Source organism: Notolepis coatsorum (assembly GCF_963971535.1).
Source record: "Notolepis coatsorum genome assembly, chromosome: 2".
NCBI lineage: Eukaryota > Metazoa > Chordata > Actinopteri > Aulopiformes > Paralepididae > Notolepis > Notolepis coatsorum.
In genome coordinates, this window is record NC_140166.1 from 189,666,854 (window position 1) to 189,689,306 (window position 22,453).

The 22,453-nt window shown below is 42.9% G+C and overlaps 1 protein-coding gene across 1 annotated transcript; it reads right to left on the reverse strand.

Moving 5' to 3' along the window:
• Positions 1-58: 58 nt before the first annotated feature.
• On the reverse strand, positions 59-22,342 carry LOC311224168 (elongation factor 2b). Its single transcript, XM_084309039.1, has 13 exons — positions 22,236-22,342; positions 20,620-20,834; positions 20,154-20,335; positions 12,218-12,429; positions 11,782-11,960; positions 11,286-11,391; positions 10,699-10,951; positions 9,039-9,234; positions 7,084-7,450; positions 4,811-5,164; positions 2,170-2,352; positions 601-733; positions 59-444 (listed from the first exon to the last, which is right to left on the reverse strand). Exons 1-13 carry the CDS (start codon positions 22,236-22,238, stop codon positions 251-253), a joined length of 2,577 nt encoding a protein of 858 aa, XP_084165165.1. The 5' UTR covers positions 22,239-22,342; the 3' UTR covers positions 59-250.
• Between the last annotated feature and the right edge of the window lie 111 nt (positions 22,343-22,453).

The following is a 22,453-nucleotide window of genomic DNA, read 5'->3' on the forward strand; positions in this document are numbered from 1 at the left end:
TAATCCACTATACCAGCCCCCATAATTGCCCACAAATGAAAAGGCCTGAGCCATGACACAATTTTTATTTTCCTTTATTTATCGTTAAATGTTTTTCTCTAAATCTGTTTCTTTATTGGTAATGTCTCGACGATCCATTTGGCAAATGTTAGTGCTCATGGTGTTCTGTACAGTCCTGGCCACCATTGTGGAGGAAATGATGGAAGGGAAGGAATGACAGGAGGTGGTGGAGGGGAGGGGGCACAGCCTTTTACATTTTGTCCAGATAGTTGTCCAGGGCAGGGATGCCCTCTTTCAACCCCTTGCGTTTGCGTGTCTCAGCGACGATCCCAGCGTGCTTGGTTGTAGGATCCTGGGGATCTCCCTGGATGATCTGCCAGTGGTCGAACACACACTGTGGGAAGGCCTGGCCACCAGTGTTGGAACGAAGGTCAGCAGTGAATCCTGGTGGGGGAACGGCACAAAGGAGGTTAGAGCACAAATGGCCAGGTATACAGGTTTATTATTCAATTTTAATAGTATTGTGGCTCATCGACTAGCCATTTTCGGTTCCTCGCAGTCGAGTAGAATAAAGATGGGTAGGCAAGACCAGACACTTACCGAATGACTCATTGACAGGCAGGAAGGCCTTGACGATGAACATGGGGGTTCCCATGACCTGGGACTCCTCGAACACATGACCACGTTTCCTGTTCAACACACCGTAGATTCCTCCCACCACGGCCTCAGGGCACTACAGGGCAGACAGCCATTAGTCACAATCATGTTAAAGAACTAACTAAAGCGACAACAAAAAAAAGGGGGATGGGCAAGGTCTGATTTCCCAGTCAAAACACACCAGACGCAATCCATTTCAAGCAAATATTCACTTCATGACATCACTGGTCAGTCTATTCAAAACACGTTGACAATAGTTAAGGGGACAAAGGCTATGGAACATCTACAGCAGTGAAAATGTCAATGTAGGACCAATACTATCAAATTGCAGGATGAGTAAATTTTGAAGTCCCAATACAATTTTACCAATGAAGGCATTTATCCAACCAACTTCTCATTCCAATGCACCTTTACTCAGGTTGGTGTTAATTTCCAAATAAAAAAAACCCATCACAAATTCATGACCAATTGTATTCCTGATGATATCACCTAAAAAGCATTAATCAAAACACTTATTTCCAAGGTGGAGCTCAATGGAAGACTTAACGTAAAAAAGTGAAAACATAAAAAACAGCACCTATAGCCTAGTAGGAATAACTAGAGTTTCAGTACCGTGTCTACTCTAGCCCTGGTCTTCCAATAATTTAGCCTTCGTTTTAAAAATGCTTTTGGTTTGACTTTGCTTGGTAGGTAGGTTCATTCCAGAGTACTACACCTGTGTAAAAAAAAAAAAGGAGCTTCTTGCCATCTTACTCTTAACTTTAGGAACACTGCCAAGACATAATTCTAGCTCTGGTGTTATGGTTGAGTAGCTCTTACCATAACCACATGACCTTTCAAACAGGGGCCCCGTCGTTAACAATGTTAAACATGTGGTTTAGCTTAAGTGGGTTCTCTTTTATCTACTGGTAATAGTCCTACTTCGGTCCCATGTGACTTTTTTTTTTAGCTTTTGGGAAAGACAACTCGAAATTACACTGGATTAGAGATGAAACTAATAATTTGTGACTTTTAGGTTTAGATCACGTGTATCTACCGGTATATAGACATTTTACTTTCTTTGGACAGGACTGTCACTGCGATTTCTTCTCAATTTCTTCTGGTCAAGAGCGATTCCTAGATATTTCACACTTGTTTTGGACTCTTATGATGTTCCCTTCACACTGTACTGTGATTGTTTCCCTCTTCCCGAGCTTCATTTTAGTTCCAAATAAAATAAACAGTTGCTTAGAAACGTGGTGCAATTATGAGCACAACAGTAGCATATTCCAACAAGATTATATAAGTCCTGAGTTGCATGCCAGTGCTGCCAATAACCAAGGTCCCAACATGCTCACATTACCATGTGCATAATTCCCTCATTATCAAATAAGAGTTCTTCCATGTAAAAAGCGGTTTAGCCTGGCGAGTCTCATTAAAAACCAGAGGTGGATAATAATAACTCATGGGATTGTTTTGCTTAAAGGGACAGCACTGAATACATAAGAGTGAAAGACTTTGAAGAAAACGTACCTGGATCTCTACCAGGTAGACTGGCTCCATGAGTCTGGGCTGAGCTGTGAGCTGGCAGGCGTACAGTGCCCTGCGGGCAGTGGGAATGATCTGGCCACCACCACGGTGAATGGCATCAGTGTGGAGGGTCACATCATGGATGTCGAAGCGAATAGCACGCATGTTCTCCTCACACAGGACACCCTGGGGACAAAACAACATTTAGATATTGTTGTACTGGTGAAAAGGCACAACTATGACTTATAATACTTTGAAGAGGAAAACTAATTTAATGGCAGCCACAAGAGTTGCAAATTGTAAGCACTTTCCTGACTCGATCATTGATAACGTTAACGAGCAATTAATCAATCAATTGTAACTAAAAATACCAAATGCATTAGTTTGCTCAAAGTGTTTATTTATACAGCAGGAACATATTGCATTCGAACAACACGCTCACAACATTGCATATTAAACATATAGAAACGTATGTCAAGCGTCAAATTTCTCACGGAGTAGCCCCTCTCCTCGTTGCTCACACTCTGATCCCTAATGAGTGAGTCTCTTAACACTTTGAGAGCCACTCACGGCTAATCTTGTGTTTACGATAGTTACGTTGAAAGCCACGCAAGAGATTTCTCGGATAATCTTTTTTTAGCTATCTGAAATCATATTGCATCACGCGAGCCTACCCTAGCCTACCCAAGGGCCGCCGGCGATCAGATGTGAAAAAAGCGCCCCCTATCGTCTCCCAGATGGTAAATCACCCTTTTGGAATGGACTCAATGAAAATGGATGGGGGAAAAAAAATATTCCAGTCCACTGATGCAGCCGGGGTTACCAGAGTTCATTCTGGATCCTCTGAGCCCCGCGGATCATGAGTTCTACTGTATACACGTTAGATCTATACACTTATCGATTTTTTCGAATGATGATCAGGAATTGGAATATACCATTTGGATACCATCTGATGTCAGGTAAGGAATCGCTTTTTTGTGATATGTGCTCCGTTTCACTGTAAAATCCATGAGGAAATGAAATCAGCCATTATCAGCGCGCGGCTCGAACGTGCGTGCATGCACGTATACTATTGATCATCTAGCGTTCATTTGAAAACGATTCATAAATAGGCCGACAAATATCAACGTTCTGAAATATTCCAGTAAACGGCGATCACAGAATGGGCCGTTTTTAACCTGAAAACGAGTGCTTTTCAAAATGCTCTCAAACCGAAATGAAACGATAAAAAACCAATCTGCCTTGACAACACTGACTGGAAAATGATTTTGATAAGCGACGGGCAGATTAGACACATCGCCATAATTTAAAACCTAGATTAGGAGATATTAACGTTAACATTGGGAGTGGACCGTGGCATTCAAGGGGGTAAAAAGGAAAACACGGCGTGGCGCTCAAAGTGTTAACGTTCAAAATATGCAAGTCTTCGCCAACAATTAAAGTTCTGTGACATAGCTGTCCATATTTGCACTGGCACATTGGTCCCTTGTAAAGAAACGATAACGTGCCAGTCTCAGTAATGGCAGGGTTGCAGTGTTCATCAAACCATTTGATAATGTCAGCTAACTTCCAGGTATCCTTAGCTACATCACCCAAACCGTTCGCCAGCCATCGTCACCGCCAACTTGATAAAACCACAAGAGCACAAACTCATCCCTCCATGTCCATGAAAGATTACTTGAGTCCAGGCACAACGTTTGTGGTGGTCTTAATCCTTTCATGTCGCGGGAAACGTAATAGCAGGTGTTCTCGCCTCATAACCTGGTGCACCACACAACACAAATTTGCGAAGCCATTCAAATTGCCGCGGTAACTTCCATAAAATCTTTTTTTGGACTACATGCATCCATGTTGTCGTGAAAATTTTAATTAAATAAAGAAATTCCCTATCCATAGTCGCCGTGGGAAGAGATAAAATAAAAAATAAAGTCTGTGCACGGGTAGACTAGCAACAATTTTTTTCTAACAGAAACCCATTGGGGGTGCGTCAGCTAGGTCGGGAGGTGACAGGGGGTGCACGGCCAAAAAGGTTTGGGAACCGCTAGCACAACATTGTTATTTTCTCGGTTATAAGCTTTGCTTTACCGTCTGCAGGGAGTTTCTCGCGCTTCTGAAGGGATTCCAGCTACGTTAACTGCTGTAGCAATACATTTCCTCTCAGCATTTCATTGCACGTATGAACTCGACATACCGTTTCCTTCCATGATGAATCTGCAAGTGTTTAATTAAGTCCATGGAGTTTCCAGTGTTGCTGCCACCGTTGCAGATAGTACACTCTGCTGTGTCGTGTTATTCCACAAGTATACACGCGAGTCCTCTGTATTTGTTTGCGAGTGTCTTTATTCTGTTAGCTACATAGTTAATCCGCTCCTACTAAGTTTATTTTCTTTCTGCAAATGCGGCACACAGCATCATCTAAATTCTTTGGCTTTGAGACTGATGAAGAGGGAAAGCCAAAGTGTTTCCAAACAGGTGAAGTAACATTGGCGCTTACAAGGATGTTTTTAGCAGAATTCAAAGCGAAAATGTTCGTAGCTTTCGAATGGAAAGTGGATGGAAAACGTCCATCCATTTACGCTTAAACAGATCACCACAACTACTCATTTAAAATCACCATCCAGCCTCATCTTATTTCAGCTCTTACCTCCTTGCTGGCCCATTGGAAGCCGGCCACCACACTGTCCTTGATCTCATTGAGGTACTGCACTCCCTTGGTCACATCCACAAGCAGGTTGGGGCCAGTTCCATCGGGTCCGAAGCACCAGATCTTACGAGCCTCTGTGACCTCCCACTCAAACTTGTCAGTCAAGTAACGGGCACGGAGTTTGAGATCCTGACGATTGGAGACATCACCCTTCTCGATGTCCTCGGCCAGGCCATCCTGGAAGGGACGGGCCTTCATGAACAGACGGTTGTGCTTGTTGGGAGACTTGGACAGACACATGATGCTGGAGTCCTCGCTGACGGTCTCTCTGTAGGACACCACAGGGTCAGATTTCTACCAAAAAAAAGGGGAAAACATATTTTAAATGGCTGCAAACACAATTTGATGTCTATGCAAATTAGTCAAAGCTGCATTAGCAGATTACAGAGCATGTGTAGTCTTCAAGAGCTTCATAACATACGATACTAGGGATGCCCCGATCGATCGGCCACCGATCGGCCGATACAGTATAAATATGCGATCGGTGATAATGCTTTATTTTCGCCGATCGTCAAAACCGATCTCACTCGCCGAGTTCTGTCTGACACCGGGAGCTGCACACACTCCCACAGTGGTGCGGCGTCTGCTCCTCCCTCCAGCCCCTCCCGCACGCATGTAAACACGGGTCTAGTCTAGTGGGACGGGGTCTCCCTGAGCTAACGTTAGCTACCGTTACAAAATGACCCAGTCAACCATTCACTTCCAGTCCAATACATGAGGCATGTCTAACAGAACGGTATCTAGCCGGCCAGCTACAGATAGCTCCTGACATCAACAAACGCTCCAGCAAGTCTAGTAGACGTGTATGATACCTCCGCTAGCTCACGTTAGCTGACGCCAGCTCACTGTTCAAAACGAAATGTCCCACTGAACTAAATAGTTCACCGAGGCGCTGTATCAGGGCTCTACAGTGAGACCATATTGCTCGCATATGCCCCTAAAAATATGTGTGCGAACCTCAAAAATCAATTACGTGCGCGCGAGTGCAGATTACAGCCTCAGTCGTACTTTTTATTTCTCCGCAGAGAATCGTTAAAAAACTACAAGTCCCACATTGCACTCAAGCCAATGGTGTAATCACAGTAGAGTGAAGTGACTGGTTTCATGGGAAATAAAGCAAATGACCAATCGGCAGCTCTCATTTTGCTTGTTTACTTATGCAGTAGCGTATGTCGGTGTGTTGGCTGTAACGGACATGACAATAACATAACGTGTACACATTAAAATTGCGATAATCTATTCTAACATTTTCAAATCGATGCAGTTGAATTTCCCCCTTAGGATCGATGCATTGTTACACCCCTACACCAAAGTCACTGGCCCACTGTGTATAATAACTTGGCTAGCGTTATCAACAGCAGAGATGGGCAATAGGGTCCAGCTGCAGCGCCGGACGGCCAGAGTGCAAGCGGTGTGATGTAATTGGCAGACTCAACTGTCATCAATGGTCTACCTGACACGCATAAACAAAGTTTCTGTACTGGAGGTGTACAGTATTTCAATAGGCAACCCTGAAAGGATTATTTTTCTAGAAGAGCAACACAGCCAAAACATAGGCATTGTATGCATAAAAGGGGCAAAAGCTAAAGTTAAGTGACTGAACCTTTTGTAGCAGTAGTTTGATTTGATAGTTTATTTGATAGGGACAGCACATGTTAATGAACATAAAGTACAAAATACAAAATGTAAACATGCAGGGTTGTAGCAAGAGCTAATTTACACGCACAGTACAAATATACATTTATTTTTGAAAAAAAAAAAAAAAAAAACTCATGTTACTTGAAATATTTTCACTGTGCTCCTAAATTTCTTCATTTAGGACCACATGCGATCCTTGGGAAAAAGGTTAGCGTAGAGCCCTGTGTATCAACGTTATATAGCCAGCCAGCAGTAGCCACAGATAGCTCCTGATATCAATGTTTTATAACACTCATTTGATGCGTATGAGCTGCAGCTCCGGAGAATCCTGGCCGTAGCTGGAGGCTACTAGAGTACACAGACAGTGGAGCTTGTTGCGTGGTGGCGATGTCTCGCAGATAATACAAGTACAAGTCTAATTATACAATATATATATTTATAAAAAAATCTAAAAAATCTAAAATAATCAAAAACGATCGGTATCGGCCGATCTGGCTCACGACGATCGGTGCCAAAAAACATGATCGGGGCATCCCTACACGATACACACATTCATTTAAACTCTGGTAAGTTACCTTCAATGGAATGCAGGCGTGATCCTCCTCCAGATCCTTCAGGCAGATTTCCAGATGCAGCTCTCCAGCTCCAGCAATGATGTGCTCTCCAGACTCCTCGATGAAACACTGCACCATGGGGTCGGACTTGGCCAGACGCTTCAGGCCCTCCACCAGCTTGGGCAGGTCAGCAGGGTTTTTGGCCTCCACAGCCACTCTCACCACAGGGCTGACACTGAACTTCATCACCCTCAAGTTGTGGGCCGCCTCGTAGGTGGTAATGGTCCCGGTCTTAATAAGGTACTGGTCCACACCGACCAGACCTACAATGTTTCCACATGGCACGTCCTCGATGGGCTCGACGTAACGGCCCATCATCAGAATAGTCCTGCATGAGGGGAGAAGTGATTGAACTATAAGCATTTCAGTTAGCTACTGTTTGGTAGGGGTGGGACGATACATTGATCCAATAGATCTTTTTTTAGTTGATCTAAATGTTACAGATTGTGTTAAATGGGCATATGATAGTCTCCTATTGATCGCAGGCACCCGAATTGTATCGTGGCAGACTGTGATATCGGCAAATATCGTATCGTTCCGTGATGAAACTGGTCCTATGTCCCGACAATTCTCTAAACACGCCCCTATCATCAATGTATAAAATATGACAGTAACAATGAGGGACACCGCTGCCACAGCTTTGTGCCATTGGAGAAGACTATGTAGAAAGAAAATATATTACCGTTCAATCTAGCTGAGAAACTGTTTCAATATTATCCATGTTATCATGCCAACTAAGAACCATCAAGCTTTCGTCTACATGATCCTACCTCAGTCCAGCGTTTCCGTTAGCCGGTAATTACCGGTATTTGGCCGGCAAAATCTGTTGAAGTCCGACATATTTAATCTCTCCGGTCATAGTGTCCGGTGAAAATAGTTCCCTCTGGGCACAGTTTGATTATTTGAATTGTATTTGGATGGGCTGGAGTTGGGTGAACGAAACAATCATTGCGTTTGTTGTCGTTGCTTCGCTCAGCGAGAGCTTGCTGCTGGATTTGCGGAAGGCATGCAGCTGCAGACCCACATAACCCACCAGCTTTGCTGGCACAGTGCGGTCCCCAGACCTGGAAAGCTGCTCTGCGGGTCTGCAGCTGGATGCTTCTTGCAAACTAACTGCTGCCGGCTCGCGCTGATAACAGCTTTCATTGTTGGACCGGCTGCTTGGTGGAGCAACGATGAAACGAATGTAATGAATCGTTCGTCGCATGGGCTATTTAATTTTGGCCTGTTTTGGTACGGTTCGGGTGATCAAGTTGTGCTTGGAGGGAGTTGTTTTCACCGGACATTATGACCAGCACCAAGTCGTTGGGAGGTGGAGAAATACATCACGCAAACCCGGCCACGATAACGTTGCCGTCTCTCTCTGCAAAATTTCTCAGTTCTTCGCTTGATATAATTAATACAAATGTCCAATATAACGGAATTCGTTAGCTCATAAAAATGTGATTATAACAGACTGCTGTTTAGTGTCGGACCGACTGCCCACATACGCGGTCTATTTTATTTCAAGTCAGCAGCAGCACGGAGTATCGAGGGACTTATTTTATTTGGAATATATTAATGACTGTATACGCAAAAGTAGCCTAGTTTTAAATAATAATATTATAAATCTACATGCCTTGAGGATGACATTCTTTATATAGTCTGCCTATAAATTGTTTTAAAGCTCAATAAACTATGACCGGAATTAATCTCATTTGTCCGGTAGATTGAAATCTTGCAGGTCACGGAGACCGGCAACAATTTTTTCTAACGGAAACCCTGCCTCAGTCTTTTATCTCAGAATGGCTCATCAAGAGCAACAGGATACGTTTCAATGTTGGTTTGATATATTTGGATAGTTTAAAGATGTGACAAAACTATACATTTCCAAAATTATCCACAATTCAGTCATTTTATAAGACACTGCAACAAACCTCTGAATAGGTTTGACGAAGAGGTCCTCCTTCTTTCCGGGAGTGTAGTTTGGTCCCATAATGCGCACCTTCAGGCCAGTGGAGACAGTGCCAGAGAAGACACGGCCAAACGCATAGAAGCGACCCTTGTCAGTAGTGGGCACCATCTTGGAGATGTACATCATCAGGGGGGCCTTGGAGTCACAGTTCTTGATACCTAAAAAATTTATTCAGTGACAATAGTCTTCAGTGCCAGGACCAAATTCCATGACAATCTCATGAAAAACATGTACATTTCCATTACTTGAATTAGTCAATTAATGAATTCCATCCATAAGTTAATAGTAAATAGTTTAGATGAATGCCCCAGACTTCACCATGGCCTGCTAGAACAATCACATATCAGGAAATATGTTATTTGGGTTACAACATCCGGTTTAGCCCCCGTTAGCTACATTAGTCGTTAGAAGATAAGCCATGATCAGACTGAAGATTCTCATCACTGAACAATCAGGTCAAAGTGAAGAATATTATATGTCATCACTTGCAGGCATAAAGGCTAAATACTGTTGGGACTGCTACAATAATCCTAACGTAAAGTGCATTACAGTAAAGTTAGGGTTTTTAAACTCTTTTTGTCAGGGATGCCCCGACCGATGGCCAGCAATCGGTATAGACCGATATTCAGTATAAACATGAGCGGTGAATTCCGATCATGAAAACCGATCGAAAAACATGATTCAATTCTAAGCGGAGATCTCACTCGCTGACTTCTCTCTCAGACAGAGCTGCAGCGCACAGCCCCTCCTCCTGCCCCTCCCACACCCGTGTCAACAAATGCTCCGGCAATAGTCTGTTCTAGTGCATGGACCTCTGTGAGCTAACGTTAGCTAGCTATCATTACTGTTTAAACAAAATTACCCAGTCAACTATTCACTTTTAGTTTAATACATGAGGCATTGTCTAACGGTATCTAGCTACTGATCAACAAATGCTCCAGCAATAGTCTAGTAGTGCATGATAGCTCCGTTAGCTCACTGTTCAAAACTAAATGTCCCATTAAACTAAATAGTTCAGAGGCGTTGTCTTAACGTTATCTAGCCAGCTAGCAGTAGCTACAGATAGCTCCTGATATCAATGTCTTATAACATTGATTCAATGCGTATTCGAGCCCCTGGCATGCATCGCAGTGAGGTAGTAGGGTATATCTGCAGAGCCACAGATATACCCTGCTGAGGGCATGCTGAATGTGTGTATACTCTGCTTTGGTCAAATCATAGACAGTGGAGATAGCGAGCATTTTGACTTGTTGCGTGGTGGCGATGTCTCGCAGATAATACAAGTATAATTAATATATATATATTTTTTTACAAAACCAAAAATTATCGGTAACGGCCGATATGGCTCATAGACGATCGGTGGCAAAAAACTTGATGGGGCATCCCTAATTATTATTACTATTTAATTATTATTTAGTAAAAAAAAAATCATTTAACTGCACTGGCACTGTTGTACGGCAGATGTAGTTATTAAAGTTACATTAATTTTGTATGGTTAAACTAAATCCAAAGGAAAAAAACACAAAGATAAATCCAAAAACAGGAAGATGACAAGATTTCATAGGGCCCTAACCAAGAGCTTAACAATTAACTCATTACACTGAAAAAGAAGAGTGTCGTACCCATGGCAGCCTCGTCATCTCCAGGTCCTTCATAGAGCAGCTCACAGCGGTACCTCTGGGCAGTGACAGGGGAAGGCAGGTGGATGGTGATCATCTGAAGCAGGGCTTCTCCAGCAGGCAGCCAGCGACGCATCACAGCCTTCAGCAGGGGCTTGCCTTCCTTAGCCTTGTCCTCGACGTCAAGCTTGATATCGAGCTTCTCAATCAGCTTCTCGGTCTCCTCCTTCTTGAAATTCATGATGGCATCGAACACCTATGTGGGAGAACACAGCAGTGTGGGTTAACAAGAGCATAGGTGGAGGGAAGATAAACGCAAACTGCCATCTTTAGCTTTGCCACGATCAGACTGAAGATTCTCATCACTGAACAATCAGGTCAAAGTGAAGAATGTTATGTCATGTCATCACTTGCAGGCATAAAGGCTAAATACTGTAGGGACTGCTACAATAATCCTAACATTTAACATATTTTTAGTCTATAGTCCATTAGAAAGGTTTAAATGACGGCCTGTGGAATTATTTCCATCTAATGTCACTTCAATTACACAAAGGCAGTAATGTATACACTACAGATTCCAGTCCAGTCACCTTGAAGATGGGGTCGAGGATGAGCTGGGCAAAAGTACGGGGCAGCTTCCTGCCATCTGGCCCATTTTGAGACTTGCTGAACTTGCTAGTCTCTGGGTCGAAGAACCTAAACATTCAAAAAGCTACCATCAGAACAGGAAATAACAGTTTTTTTTTTTTTAAACTTTGGCCATTACCCTGGCTCTTTTTAGCGTTTATCGCATTTACTCTGGTCAAGAATGACCGACAGAAACAGGCTGAAGGGGTACAGATGGGGGGGGAAGACACTCTGGGAAAGGCACGGCTGCAGTCCGGGATTCGAACTCGCTAAACCCCAGATCCGTGACGAGCACGGTTGTCCCCGGCGCCGAAATAGCGCTCGAGGTACGTGGTGAGCTACTGGAGCTCCCTGGAAATAACAGGTTTGACTGCCATTAAACGACAACCGTAGCCAATAAGCAAGTGGCGTTGTGCTATATCGTTAGCATCACGAGTAGCCATATTTTCAGAAACTCACCGGTCACCCCACAGCTTCTTCATCATGTCCTCCACCTTCTTGCAGCGCTCGTCGGGTGTCATCTGTGTGTTTCCTTTGGCAGCAAACTTGGTAGCGTACATCTCAGCAAACTGCTTTAGTGTGAAGGCCCAGCCGTGGAGCCCAGAACCGAAACCAACGGTTCCGATGATTGGGTCAATCTAAAAAGAGATTGCAATACCGTTTGAGCTTAATTACCTATTTCAGTGCTTTAAAATGTTTTATTCTTCATGCTTTATTTTATTCTACCAATATTCTTAGGTATGTTGAGCTAAAACAAAATACCAGATTGTCATTTTGTGAATCACTTATAGCTTGAAACTGATGCAAAGTCATAATTCATATTAGTAAAGTTGGTGATTTTATTGCACTGAAATGCCTCCATTCATTTCCCCCATCCTCATCAGTTGACACTAACCATGATGCAGCCCATGGGCCCACTCTCATCCTCTCCATAGGTGGCGATGATGACGTTGACGTTCTCAACAATACGCTGAAAGGTCTGGTAGAGATCCTCCGGTTGAAGCTGCAGCTCCAGCAAGGCACGGTCCATCTTGTTCATCATCAGAACAGGCTTGATTCGTTCAGCGATGGCCTGGCGGAGCACGGTCTCAGTCTGCACACACACACCTGTTGGGAACATGCGAGGACAAGCATTTTAACCACAAGCGTTTGTCAAAGTAGAAAAATGCAAAACTGCATATTGCAAGACATAATTTGAATCTAGTTGGCTCCCCGCCAAGTCAATCCACAGAGTGCACTCAAAAGGTTCAAGTAAAGTTCTTCCCATCATCCATATCTGGATGTACTAGTTACACAAGTATTCCTACTGCATGATTATAAGTACCTACAATAAAATTTAGCCGACGCCTTTATCCAGAGCAATTCCAGGTTGTGTACAACAAGTCAGCAGGAGGGGACAACCCAGGGATTAAAGCAAAAAAAAATTTGACTCGTTTTCTCAGGCCAAGTCATATTCTTATTTTAACCGCCACTATATATATTTAATAGCGTTAGCGTTTTAAGGGAACTAGATCATTTTGAACATCTTTTCTATTGCCAGTTTGCTTTTACATAATATCAATGCGGTTTTCAATTCATTAAATGAAACTGATGCAAGGGTTGACTGACTTTGTCATACAAATAAACACTAACTTTTCAGTATAGTGTATAGTTCAAATTCAGCATAGTCTATAGTTCAAATTATGTATCGTGTATAGGGCAAATACAGTAAAATAGCATTTTAAAACATTTTATATATTTAAAGTAGATTCCCTTCATTTTGGAGGCGTTTCTCTGTTGCCTTCATGTGGGACTTGATAATGGCTAAGCCTTCATAATTATGTCTCAATGTTCAGCCTGGCCGCGTGAATATTAAAGGCAACCAACTTGTGTTCAGCTTTTCGTTCAGCGTTTCTCTGATTGGCCACACGGCCAATCAATCAATCCACTAGCACGCGGCCTTGCGGCAAGAGAGACAAGAGAGACAAGAGAGTCGCGGCAGAGAGCCGCGCATGCGCATGAGGCTCCCCCAGGTCCTTGTGTTTGAGACAGCCATATTAGACACATAGCCATAATTTAAGATAATAGTTTCCACAGCTCCAGTTAACCTAATTTATACCGTAATGAATCATTAAAAAATATACCGTTAACTGGAATATGTTGTTTCTTTACACATATGTTGGATTATGTAATTGGGTTTTCATGACAAAACAATAAAAATCGCTACTTTACATCAGGGTGAACGCTGAACCGAGTCAAGCCGCGGGAGGCGCACGGAAGCCGGTGAATGAACAACCGCATTGCCCCGCTGGCTCTTCAGCAAGGAGCCTCCACAGCTCCAGTTAACCTAATTTATACCGTAATGAATCATTAAAAAATATACCGTTAACTGGAATATGTTGTTTCTTTACACATATGTTGGATTATGTAATTGGGTTTTCATGACAAAACAATAAAAATCGCTACTTTACATCAGGGTGAACGCTGAACCGAGTCAAGCCGCGGGAGGCGCACGGAAGCCGGTGAATGAACAACCGCATTGCCCCGCTGGCTCTTCAGCAAGGAGCCTCCACAGCTCCAGTTAACCTAATTTATACCGTAATGAATCATTAAAAAATATACCGTTAACTGGAATATGTTGTTTCTTTACACATATGTTGGATTATGTAATTGGGTTGTCATGACAAAACAATAAAAATCGCTACTTTACATCAGGGTGAACGTTGTTACACTGCCACCACCCACTTCAATGACAGAGCTCTCATATTTGCGAATGCATAAACTATAACTTAAATTATGGCTATGTGTCTAATATGGCTGTCGCGAAGTCATTGATAAGTGACAGCCATATTAGACACATAGCCATAATTTAAGACATAGTTTATGCATTCGCAAAATATGAGAGCGCGGTCATTGAAGGGCTTCGTTCTACAACGGAGGAACGGCCGCTGCTGCTGGAGCTGGACCGAGTAGAGACGCCGGCGGCGGTGCACGGAAGCCGGCGACAAACCACCGCATCGCCCCGCTGACGTTAAAAACGCGAAATAACGTTACTGATGTACAGTGACACCCAGAGTTTCTAGTTACAGTAGTGACGCGTGACTCGAGATAGTCCTAACACTGTAACAGTGTTTATTATTAAGAGTCAGATAGTCCTAACAGTGTTTATAGTCCTAACAGTGTTTATTAGTAAGAGTCAGATAGTCCTAACACTAGTGTTTATTATTAAGAGTCAGATAGTGAATGAATGAATGAATGGGGTATGTCTGGGAGTGCTTGCATTCTTTCATTTATTTGCATTCATCTAAAAAATGTTTGGACCCTATGGTGTTCTTGTTCTGTTCTTGACTTATTGTTATGTTGTCTTCTTGACTTGTTTAAAGAAGACCTGTACGGCCCATGGGGACATTAACGTGTGTTGTCGGGCCCTATAAATAAATTTGATTTGATTTGATTTGAATGAAAACTTTATTTAACAGATTGCAGAATGGGTACAATACAGTACGGCTCAATACATACAATTGTTAAGGGGATGCAGACCTGAGAAAGACGTTTGTCTTGTTTACATCAGGGTCCCCCATTTTCAATTCATATAGACATTTATGACATACACAACATACATGACATTTATGGCATAGGGACATATAGGTATTTAGTACCTATATATATATATATATATATATATATATATAGTCGTGACAGTGTTTATTATTGCGAGTCCTAACAGTGTTTATTATTTCATAACTGTATGGGCTTTGTTTATACATGTACAGTGACGAGTGAATCTACCGTTGGTTGTTAAAAACGCGAAACATAATAATCAGTCAGCAGCGCTCCACTGCTACCGCAGCCCAACACAAGTGCGTTGGAACAGCAGCCCAACACTACAGAAGTTGGTTGCCCGCGCTGCCGCGCTTGCTCTTGGGGGCGCGGCCAATCAGAGAAAAGCCGAACACAAGTTGGTTGCCTTTAATATTCACGCAGCCTGGCCCTGTCTTTTTCAATGATGTCATCCATGTTAAATGATCCTTCGACAAGAGGGCCAGTGAACAATGACATTTACCAACTTCCCTAAAATGGGGAATATCATCCCTCCTTCTGGCATCTTCATGGCCAAGATCTTACTCCAACAGTCAACATCAATTCGTTCAGTATTCTCCTCAGTGTTTGGCCTGTGCTGTGCTCCTAAATCTGGTAGGCTCGCACCTCTTCATTCAGTTGACCAAGCTCCTCAGATTTCACTGCATTTGGCAAGGACTTCGCTAAAGGCCTCTACATGCTACAGCAACTTCAAAGCAACTGCAACACAACATCAGCGCGATTTCAACGCAGTTGTTGCAGAGGTCCTTGTAGACTGTGTTGCGAGGATGTTGCGTACATCTCCCCAAAATCTAATCTATACAACCGTTGCAGTGATATTGCGTAGCAGTGATTGGTTGGTAGTGAATGGGGGCCGGGCTGTCCTAGAATAATATTAGTCCTGCAGCGAGGAATACCATCCTCCATTGTGGTATCCAGCCAGCTAGCATTGATGATATTCAATGCTCCATCATACCCAACAAACGTCAATGCCATTCAGAATTTATTAACATAGCTACAACCAGGGATTAAAGCAAAAAAACATCTCCTGACTGAAAAATTTTTCAGGCCAAGTCATATTCTTATTTTAACCTCCACTGTATTTCTTTTTAATAGCGTTGGCGTTTTAAGGGAGCCTACTTGTTTCGGTTTCGTCGATAATCCAATGTACAGTTACCCCCCCACCCCGCCTACCCAACCCTTCCCTCCCCAACCACCTCCAATGTACAGTCCCCCCCCCCTCCACCCAACCTCCTCCAATGTACAGTTTCTTCGTCAAATGTATATGCTCTCTTTTTTAGACTCTTATTGTATCACAAACAATACTGTGTAAATCTGGTACGTCATAAATGTATAGATGTAGCAGTATTATCTATCTGTATGTCATGTATGTCATATATGTTATGATGAATTGAAAATGGGGGACCCTGATGTAAAGAGGAAAGTCTCTCTGGTCTGCAACCCCTTGACAATTGTGTGTATTGAGCTGTACTGTATTGTACCTAGGGGTGGGAATCACCAGTTTAATCATGATACGATATTGATTCTTTGGACAACGATACGATATTTGCCGATATCACAAAGTCTCTCACGATACAATACGATACGATTAGATTCAGGTGTCTGCGATCGATATGAGATGATATCATATGCCCATTTAACACAATCAGTAACATTTAGATCAACAAAAAAAAGGTAATGAAAATATCATTTGACATTTGGGAAAATCAATCTATTGTTTTTAATACAAATAGACCTCCTGTTCACTGTAAAGTGCCACGTTTTTATGTATTGAGCTTTAAACTTTAAGCTACATTTTTTGGAACTCAAAACTCACAACCTCCCTCTCCCAAACCGTTCCTACAACAATTTGTTGATGTTGCATGATCATGTATAGGCCTACATTTATTATGTATTATATTGTTTATGTTTAAATAACATTTAAACATCAAACTCCTCTGACCTCATCTGGTCTTTCCAAAGACGCGCGCACACACACACACAGAAAGGGAGAATGCTATGCTGTAACGTCTACACACACGGAGCTACTGCTGTTGTTCTTGGGCGGATATGAGACTCGCCACAGGATTTTCAAAATAAGAGTATCGATATGAATCGATCTTATTACATCGCATCGATCCGATTCGATTGTTGATAATTACATCGATGTATCGATCTGGATCGATGTATCGTCCCACCCCTAATTGTACCCATTCTGCAATCCGTTATAACAATCAATCAATATTTAACCGATTGCAGAATGGGTACAATACAGTATGGCTCAATACACACAATTGTTAAGGGGATGCAGACCAGAGAAAGACGTTTGTCTTGTTTACATCATCAGGGTCCCCCATTTTCAATTCAGTGACATTTATGACATGCATGACATTGACATCATGACATTTATGGCATAGGGACATACTACAGGTATATAGTACTGTTACATTTGTGACATATACGATATGCAAATATACAGTAATGTTACCCATAGATCCTGACAGAGAGAATATATACGGTGGGGAGGAGACTGTCTACACAGATACACCTGTGTGATGTTGCTACGGAGTTAAGCTAATAAACGTATACTCACAACCACAGCAGGGGACTCACATATTGTACTGTGAAGTAACACGACAATGACAAACGTGTTGTTTCTGTTTTTCTTTTTGACATCGTTGCGGCACACGGAACAAGTTAACTCACCACTACAGCCCCCAGTAGCGCTGCCTAGCCAGTCTCTTCAAACGTCCTCTCCTCTCGAAACTTTTTGTTAGGTGGTCCCGCTGATCTTTTTCATCTGAGAACCCCGCGGTGGGTTCTCTTTTTAGTGGCCGGCTTACTCCTTCCATTTAACAGACGCTATTAAGCTAACGTTAGCTAATCGGTATATAGCAGCGAGTGCAAGCAGCGTGGTGGCTGTGACGTTGGTAAACAAGCAGTTAACGCGTGAGGCTGCAAAAAAGGCGACCTGTCTCTCGAGTCGCTGAGTGATGATGACTGCTTGGCGCGATAGGAAAAAAAAGCCCTTTTCCATATTTGGCGCCTCTGATTGGCTCAATTTTGTTTCAATCTGTATGCATCTACAAATCATGCAAATACTTCCGTCAGACTGCGAATCAAATGGACGGATCTCCCCAATCAAATTGACGGAAATCCGTCTGGAGACGGAATGCTTTAATGCATGTACAACACACAGTAACGTTAATATAATTACATGCATCATTGTTTACAATGAACGGTGGGGCAGTTCGAAAGGACAAGGACAAGTTATTAAACAGCAATCAATTAATTTAATATAACGGGTAGTTCGAGCTGCATTTTCGTGCCTAAAACCACAGGGATATATCCAGCTTTGACAAGCTCCCTCTCCTCCTGCCAATTAAATTCAGCAGCTCTTCCTCAACCTCGAGTGCCTGTAGCTGCCTGCATTTGCACAAAGGCGTCCATCCCTGCTGCTAGCTAACGTTAAAACTAACCTAAAGTTAGACAAGCAGAATACATCACAAATACTTCCGGTCGGGGGATTTCAAAATAAAGAGCGACGTCTAAAAGCACCGGAAACACGTTTATTTTGTACATTATCCTCTAACGTTAACACGAACCTAAACTAACTTTAGATTAGTTTAGGTTTGTGTTAACGTTAGATAATGTACAAAATAAACGTATTTACGGTGCTTTTAGAAGTCGCTCTTTTATTTTGAAATCCCGACCGAAGTAAAAATAATGCTTATTTTTCTGCTTGTTGGTTGAGAAGGGAAATTTTATCCATCTAGGGAACCTAGCTACATCCGGGGTACAATGTTGCATAGGCATTGCATTTTAAAACGGTCCTGTAACATTTAGGACAATAGGAGCACTCGTGTTTTCTGACATGCGTTTCTACTACATTCAACACTGGCCCCTGTAAATATCCTAACCCAACCCCCTCCAATGTACAGTCATTTACCTACTAGTATGGTTGTCAATAGTCCAATGTACAATTTTGTTTGTTTGTACAGTGTCTCCCCCCCCCTCAATGTACAGTTTTACTTGTTTATACAGTGTGCCACCCCCCCCCCCCCACCCCAAACAACCTCCAATGTAAATTACCCAGTATGGTTGTCAATATCCCAATGTACCCAACCCCCCCCACCCAACCTCCTCCAATGTACAGTTTCTACGTCAAATGTATATACTCTCCTTTCTTGACTCCTTCTCTATCACAAACAGTACTGTATTTGCAAATCTGGTATGTCATAAATGTATAGATGTAGCAGTACTGACTATCTGTATGTCATGTATGTCATATATGTCCTGATGAATTGAAAATGGGGGACCCTGATGTAAACAAGATGAAAGTCTTTCTCTGGTCTGCATCCCCTTAACAATTGTGTGTATTGAGCTGTACTGTATTGTACCCATTCTGCAATCTGTTAATAAAGTTTTCAATCAATCAATCTACTGCCTGTTCATGGTCTATGTATGCTGAAGGTCGGTCAGACCAAGTTTAAAAGAACAAGTGATTAAATCTATTACTTTTGTCCTGTAACATTTATATGTTTAAAGAGAATGTAGCGTATAGATAGCTATGATTTATGGTAAAGTCGATTCCCGCGGGGTGCATCATCTCCGTCTTAACATCTCAGACTATTCTTTTCAGGCAAAGTCACTTATTTTAACCTCCACTGCATATTTTTATTTAATAGCGTTAGCTAAAAGGAAAAGACAACCCGTATCAGGGTCTGACAGCACTACAATTACATATTCATATCATAATAGGCTGAGACTCACCGGTAGAGCAGTCACGCCGCCGCTAACTGTCTGAATGCATCTTGCGATTATTATACATTTCCGACTACAAACTATTAGCGCAATCCGGTCTCTCGAGTCGCTGCGTCCTGCCATTATTGCTCGCCAATGACTCCACTTGGCGTGGCAGGGGGGGGGGGGGAATTGCATTTTTCATGATATTTGACGCCTACGATTGGCTCAATTTAGTTTCAATCTGTATGCATCTACAAATCATATTATACCAGGCAGCCAATTGACGGAAAATTCATCATGACTCCGAATCAAATTGACGGAAATCCATCTCAAGACTGAGCACTTTAATGCCTGTACACCTCTGGTGGGCAAGTAGTTTGTTGGTGTTAACCTAGCAGTGCGCTCAAGTACTTGGTAGCCTGGAAAAGTTATGGCAGTTGCAAAACACTGCAAATTCAGAAATCTAAAATTATAAGGCATCCCTTTTGATAACAAATTCAGTCCAGGAGCTCATCATGCAATCTTACCAGACACGCAGTCCACCACAACCAGGGCTCCGTCAGTGACACGGAGAGCAGCAGTCACCTCAGAGGAGAAGTCAACGTGCCCGGGGGAATCGATCAGGTTGATGAGGAAGCCAAGTCCATCTTTTCCCTGCTTGATGAAGGCCATGTCGTTCTCACCCAGTTCATAGTACAGAGAGATGGCTCTGTGGGGAGGGGAAGAAGTGAGTGAGCCAAATAATGTAAACACTCAAGTATATTGTCTTGCATTCAGCTGACAAATTTAACATTTTGCCTGAATGAGACTGCATTTTAACAGTGCCAGGAGACTTAACGCAAAGTAAACAGCATTTTAATTACAGGCAAGCACGGAGTGACACCCGGGTGAGTCAGCACTTGGTGGTGGCAAGAGGCCAAAGGGCACCAATGAAGAGGGATGTTGCGGAACGGTATAGAGGACATGAGAAAGCAATTCAGTGGGGACACTCACGTTGATTTGATGGTGATGCATCGTTCCTGTTCGTCTTTGCGTGTGTCTGTGAATCTGGTCTCTCCAGCACGGGAGCCGGCAATGATACCGGCCTTCGACACCAGCGAGTCAGTCAGGGTTGACTTTCCATGGTCAACGTGCGCAATCACAGACATGTTACGGATGTTGGCCTTCTTGTCCATGATGGCACGGATCTGGTCTACGGTGAAGTTCACCTGCGAGGGGCAGATTTCAGATTAGTAGACTATTCTTTAAACCTAGAGGCCCAGATCATTAAGATTTAGATTGAACATCACAATTTGTATTCCACTCAAATCTACTTTGAACTTCATTGACACCTAGACAGAATTACCAGTTGGAAAGGTGCACAGTCATCCTGTTCAGTTCTTGCGGGGGCCAGGATTTCCACTGACCCATTATTCTACTTGAACAATAACGATGGCCAACAGCTGCCAGGGGGAAATGCTGATTCTTCATAGGGACATTGGCTGTGGAATTCCACCGCATAGACCCAACTGCATTTGACCCAATGGACAGTTCTATCGCTGACGCAACATATAGACTTCGCTATGCAATCTGCCGACAGCCGTCTTTGGGTGAAAGGTTCCTTTAGGAAACGGCAGGAACAATCATCTTCCATCAGCCATCTAGCTTTAAGTTTAACACGCAACGAACGTTTAATTTAACGTGCATTAAAAACCCACTGACTTGCAGTTATAGGAGAAGTTCATGCTAAAACCATGCAAAAGCAACGGATGTTAGAGCAGGCCTCTATAACAAGGGCGTTGGGCATCCGCGGTTGGTAGTTATAGCAGGTGACGTTAGCCAGCTAGCTCAAGTTAGCAACTTAAACACCGTTAACAGTTAGCTAACCGTACCAGCTAGCCATCTTCTAACGGGCTCACATTAAGTTAGAAATATGAGATAAGTCAAAACACTGCAAAACAAAGACTCATCGACCGGCAAGAAGACACCTCTGTATGAATAGGCCACGTGTACACACTGTTAGCACGACATGCTATAGCTAGCAGACACTTAGCCACCCAACTACACGAAATGCCGGCTTCATCCATACAGCAGCCTACGATAACGTTAGGTAAACATTTGCTATTTACAAGTGTCACCAGAGAGGTAACAACGCTAGCCCTTTGGTTTCCACACTTGGCACAAGAAGGCAGTGAACAGTTGGGATAACAACGTCACATCACATCCTGCGACAGCAGCCGGTGCCACATCACTCAATTCAAGACATGACTCACGTCTCTGCTCATCCTGGGCTAGTGCTTTATTAAAGCGTTTAAAAACAGCTGAATCCTTTACAAAAACGGAACAACAAGTCAGATAAAGGCAGAAGGTATATTAGAGAACGTGTAGGATGTGTTAGCAAAGTGACAAGTGGACCAATAGTCCCATCTATAAGGTTGGCAACATAACTGTGCGGCAAAACGTCACATCATAAAATGGTTGCTATTTTTTGTACAATGCACAATTCACGAATCACGACGGTTACAGAATATCCGCGGAAATGTTCGGACTAGGAACAAAATATTCACTTAGCAGAGATCTCCCGTATATTACACAGTCACCGCCTATATACACATAGAAATTCAACTTACCATATTGACGGATGGTTTTAGATTCGCTTTGTGGAGAAAGAGACACGGATTTTTACACTGCCCACCTCACGAGGGCATAGGCAGGGAAGAGGCCGATTACGTCAACACGTACGGTTTTATACCGCGAGTGTCACCGGTGTTGTTGTGTGCGTAAGTCACGTCCTTACGTCACTGGCCCTTTCATTCCAGATGAGCCGGGCAATAATCAAGTTTCTGCT

Bases quoted from the DNA above. Each gene is read 5' to 3' on its own strand.
- LOC311224168 (XM_084309039.1), bottom strand. The intron at 20,336-20,619 runs GTGAGTGTCCCC...CCCTCCCCACAG, and splicing joins TGCATCACCATCAAATCAAC to AGCCATCTCTCTGTACTATG. The intron at 12,430-20,153 runs GTAAGATTGCAT...TGTTCCCAACAG, and splicing joins TGTGGTGGACTGCGTGTCTG to GTGTGTGTGTGCAGACTGAG.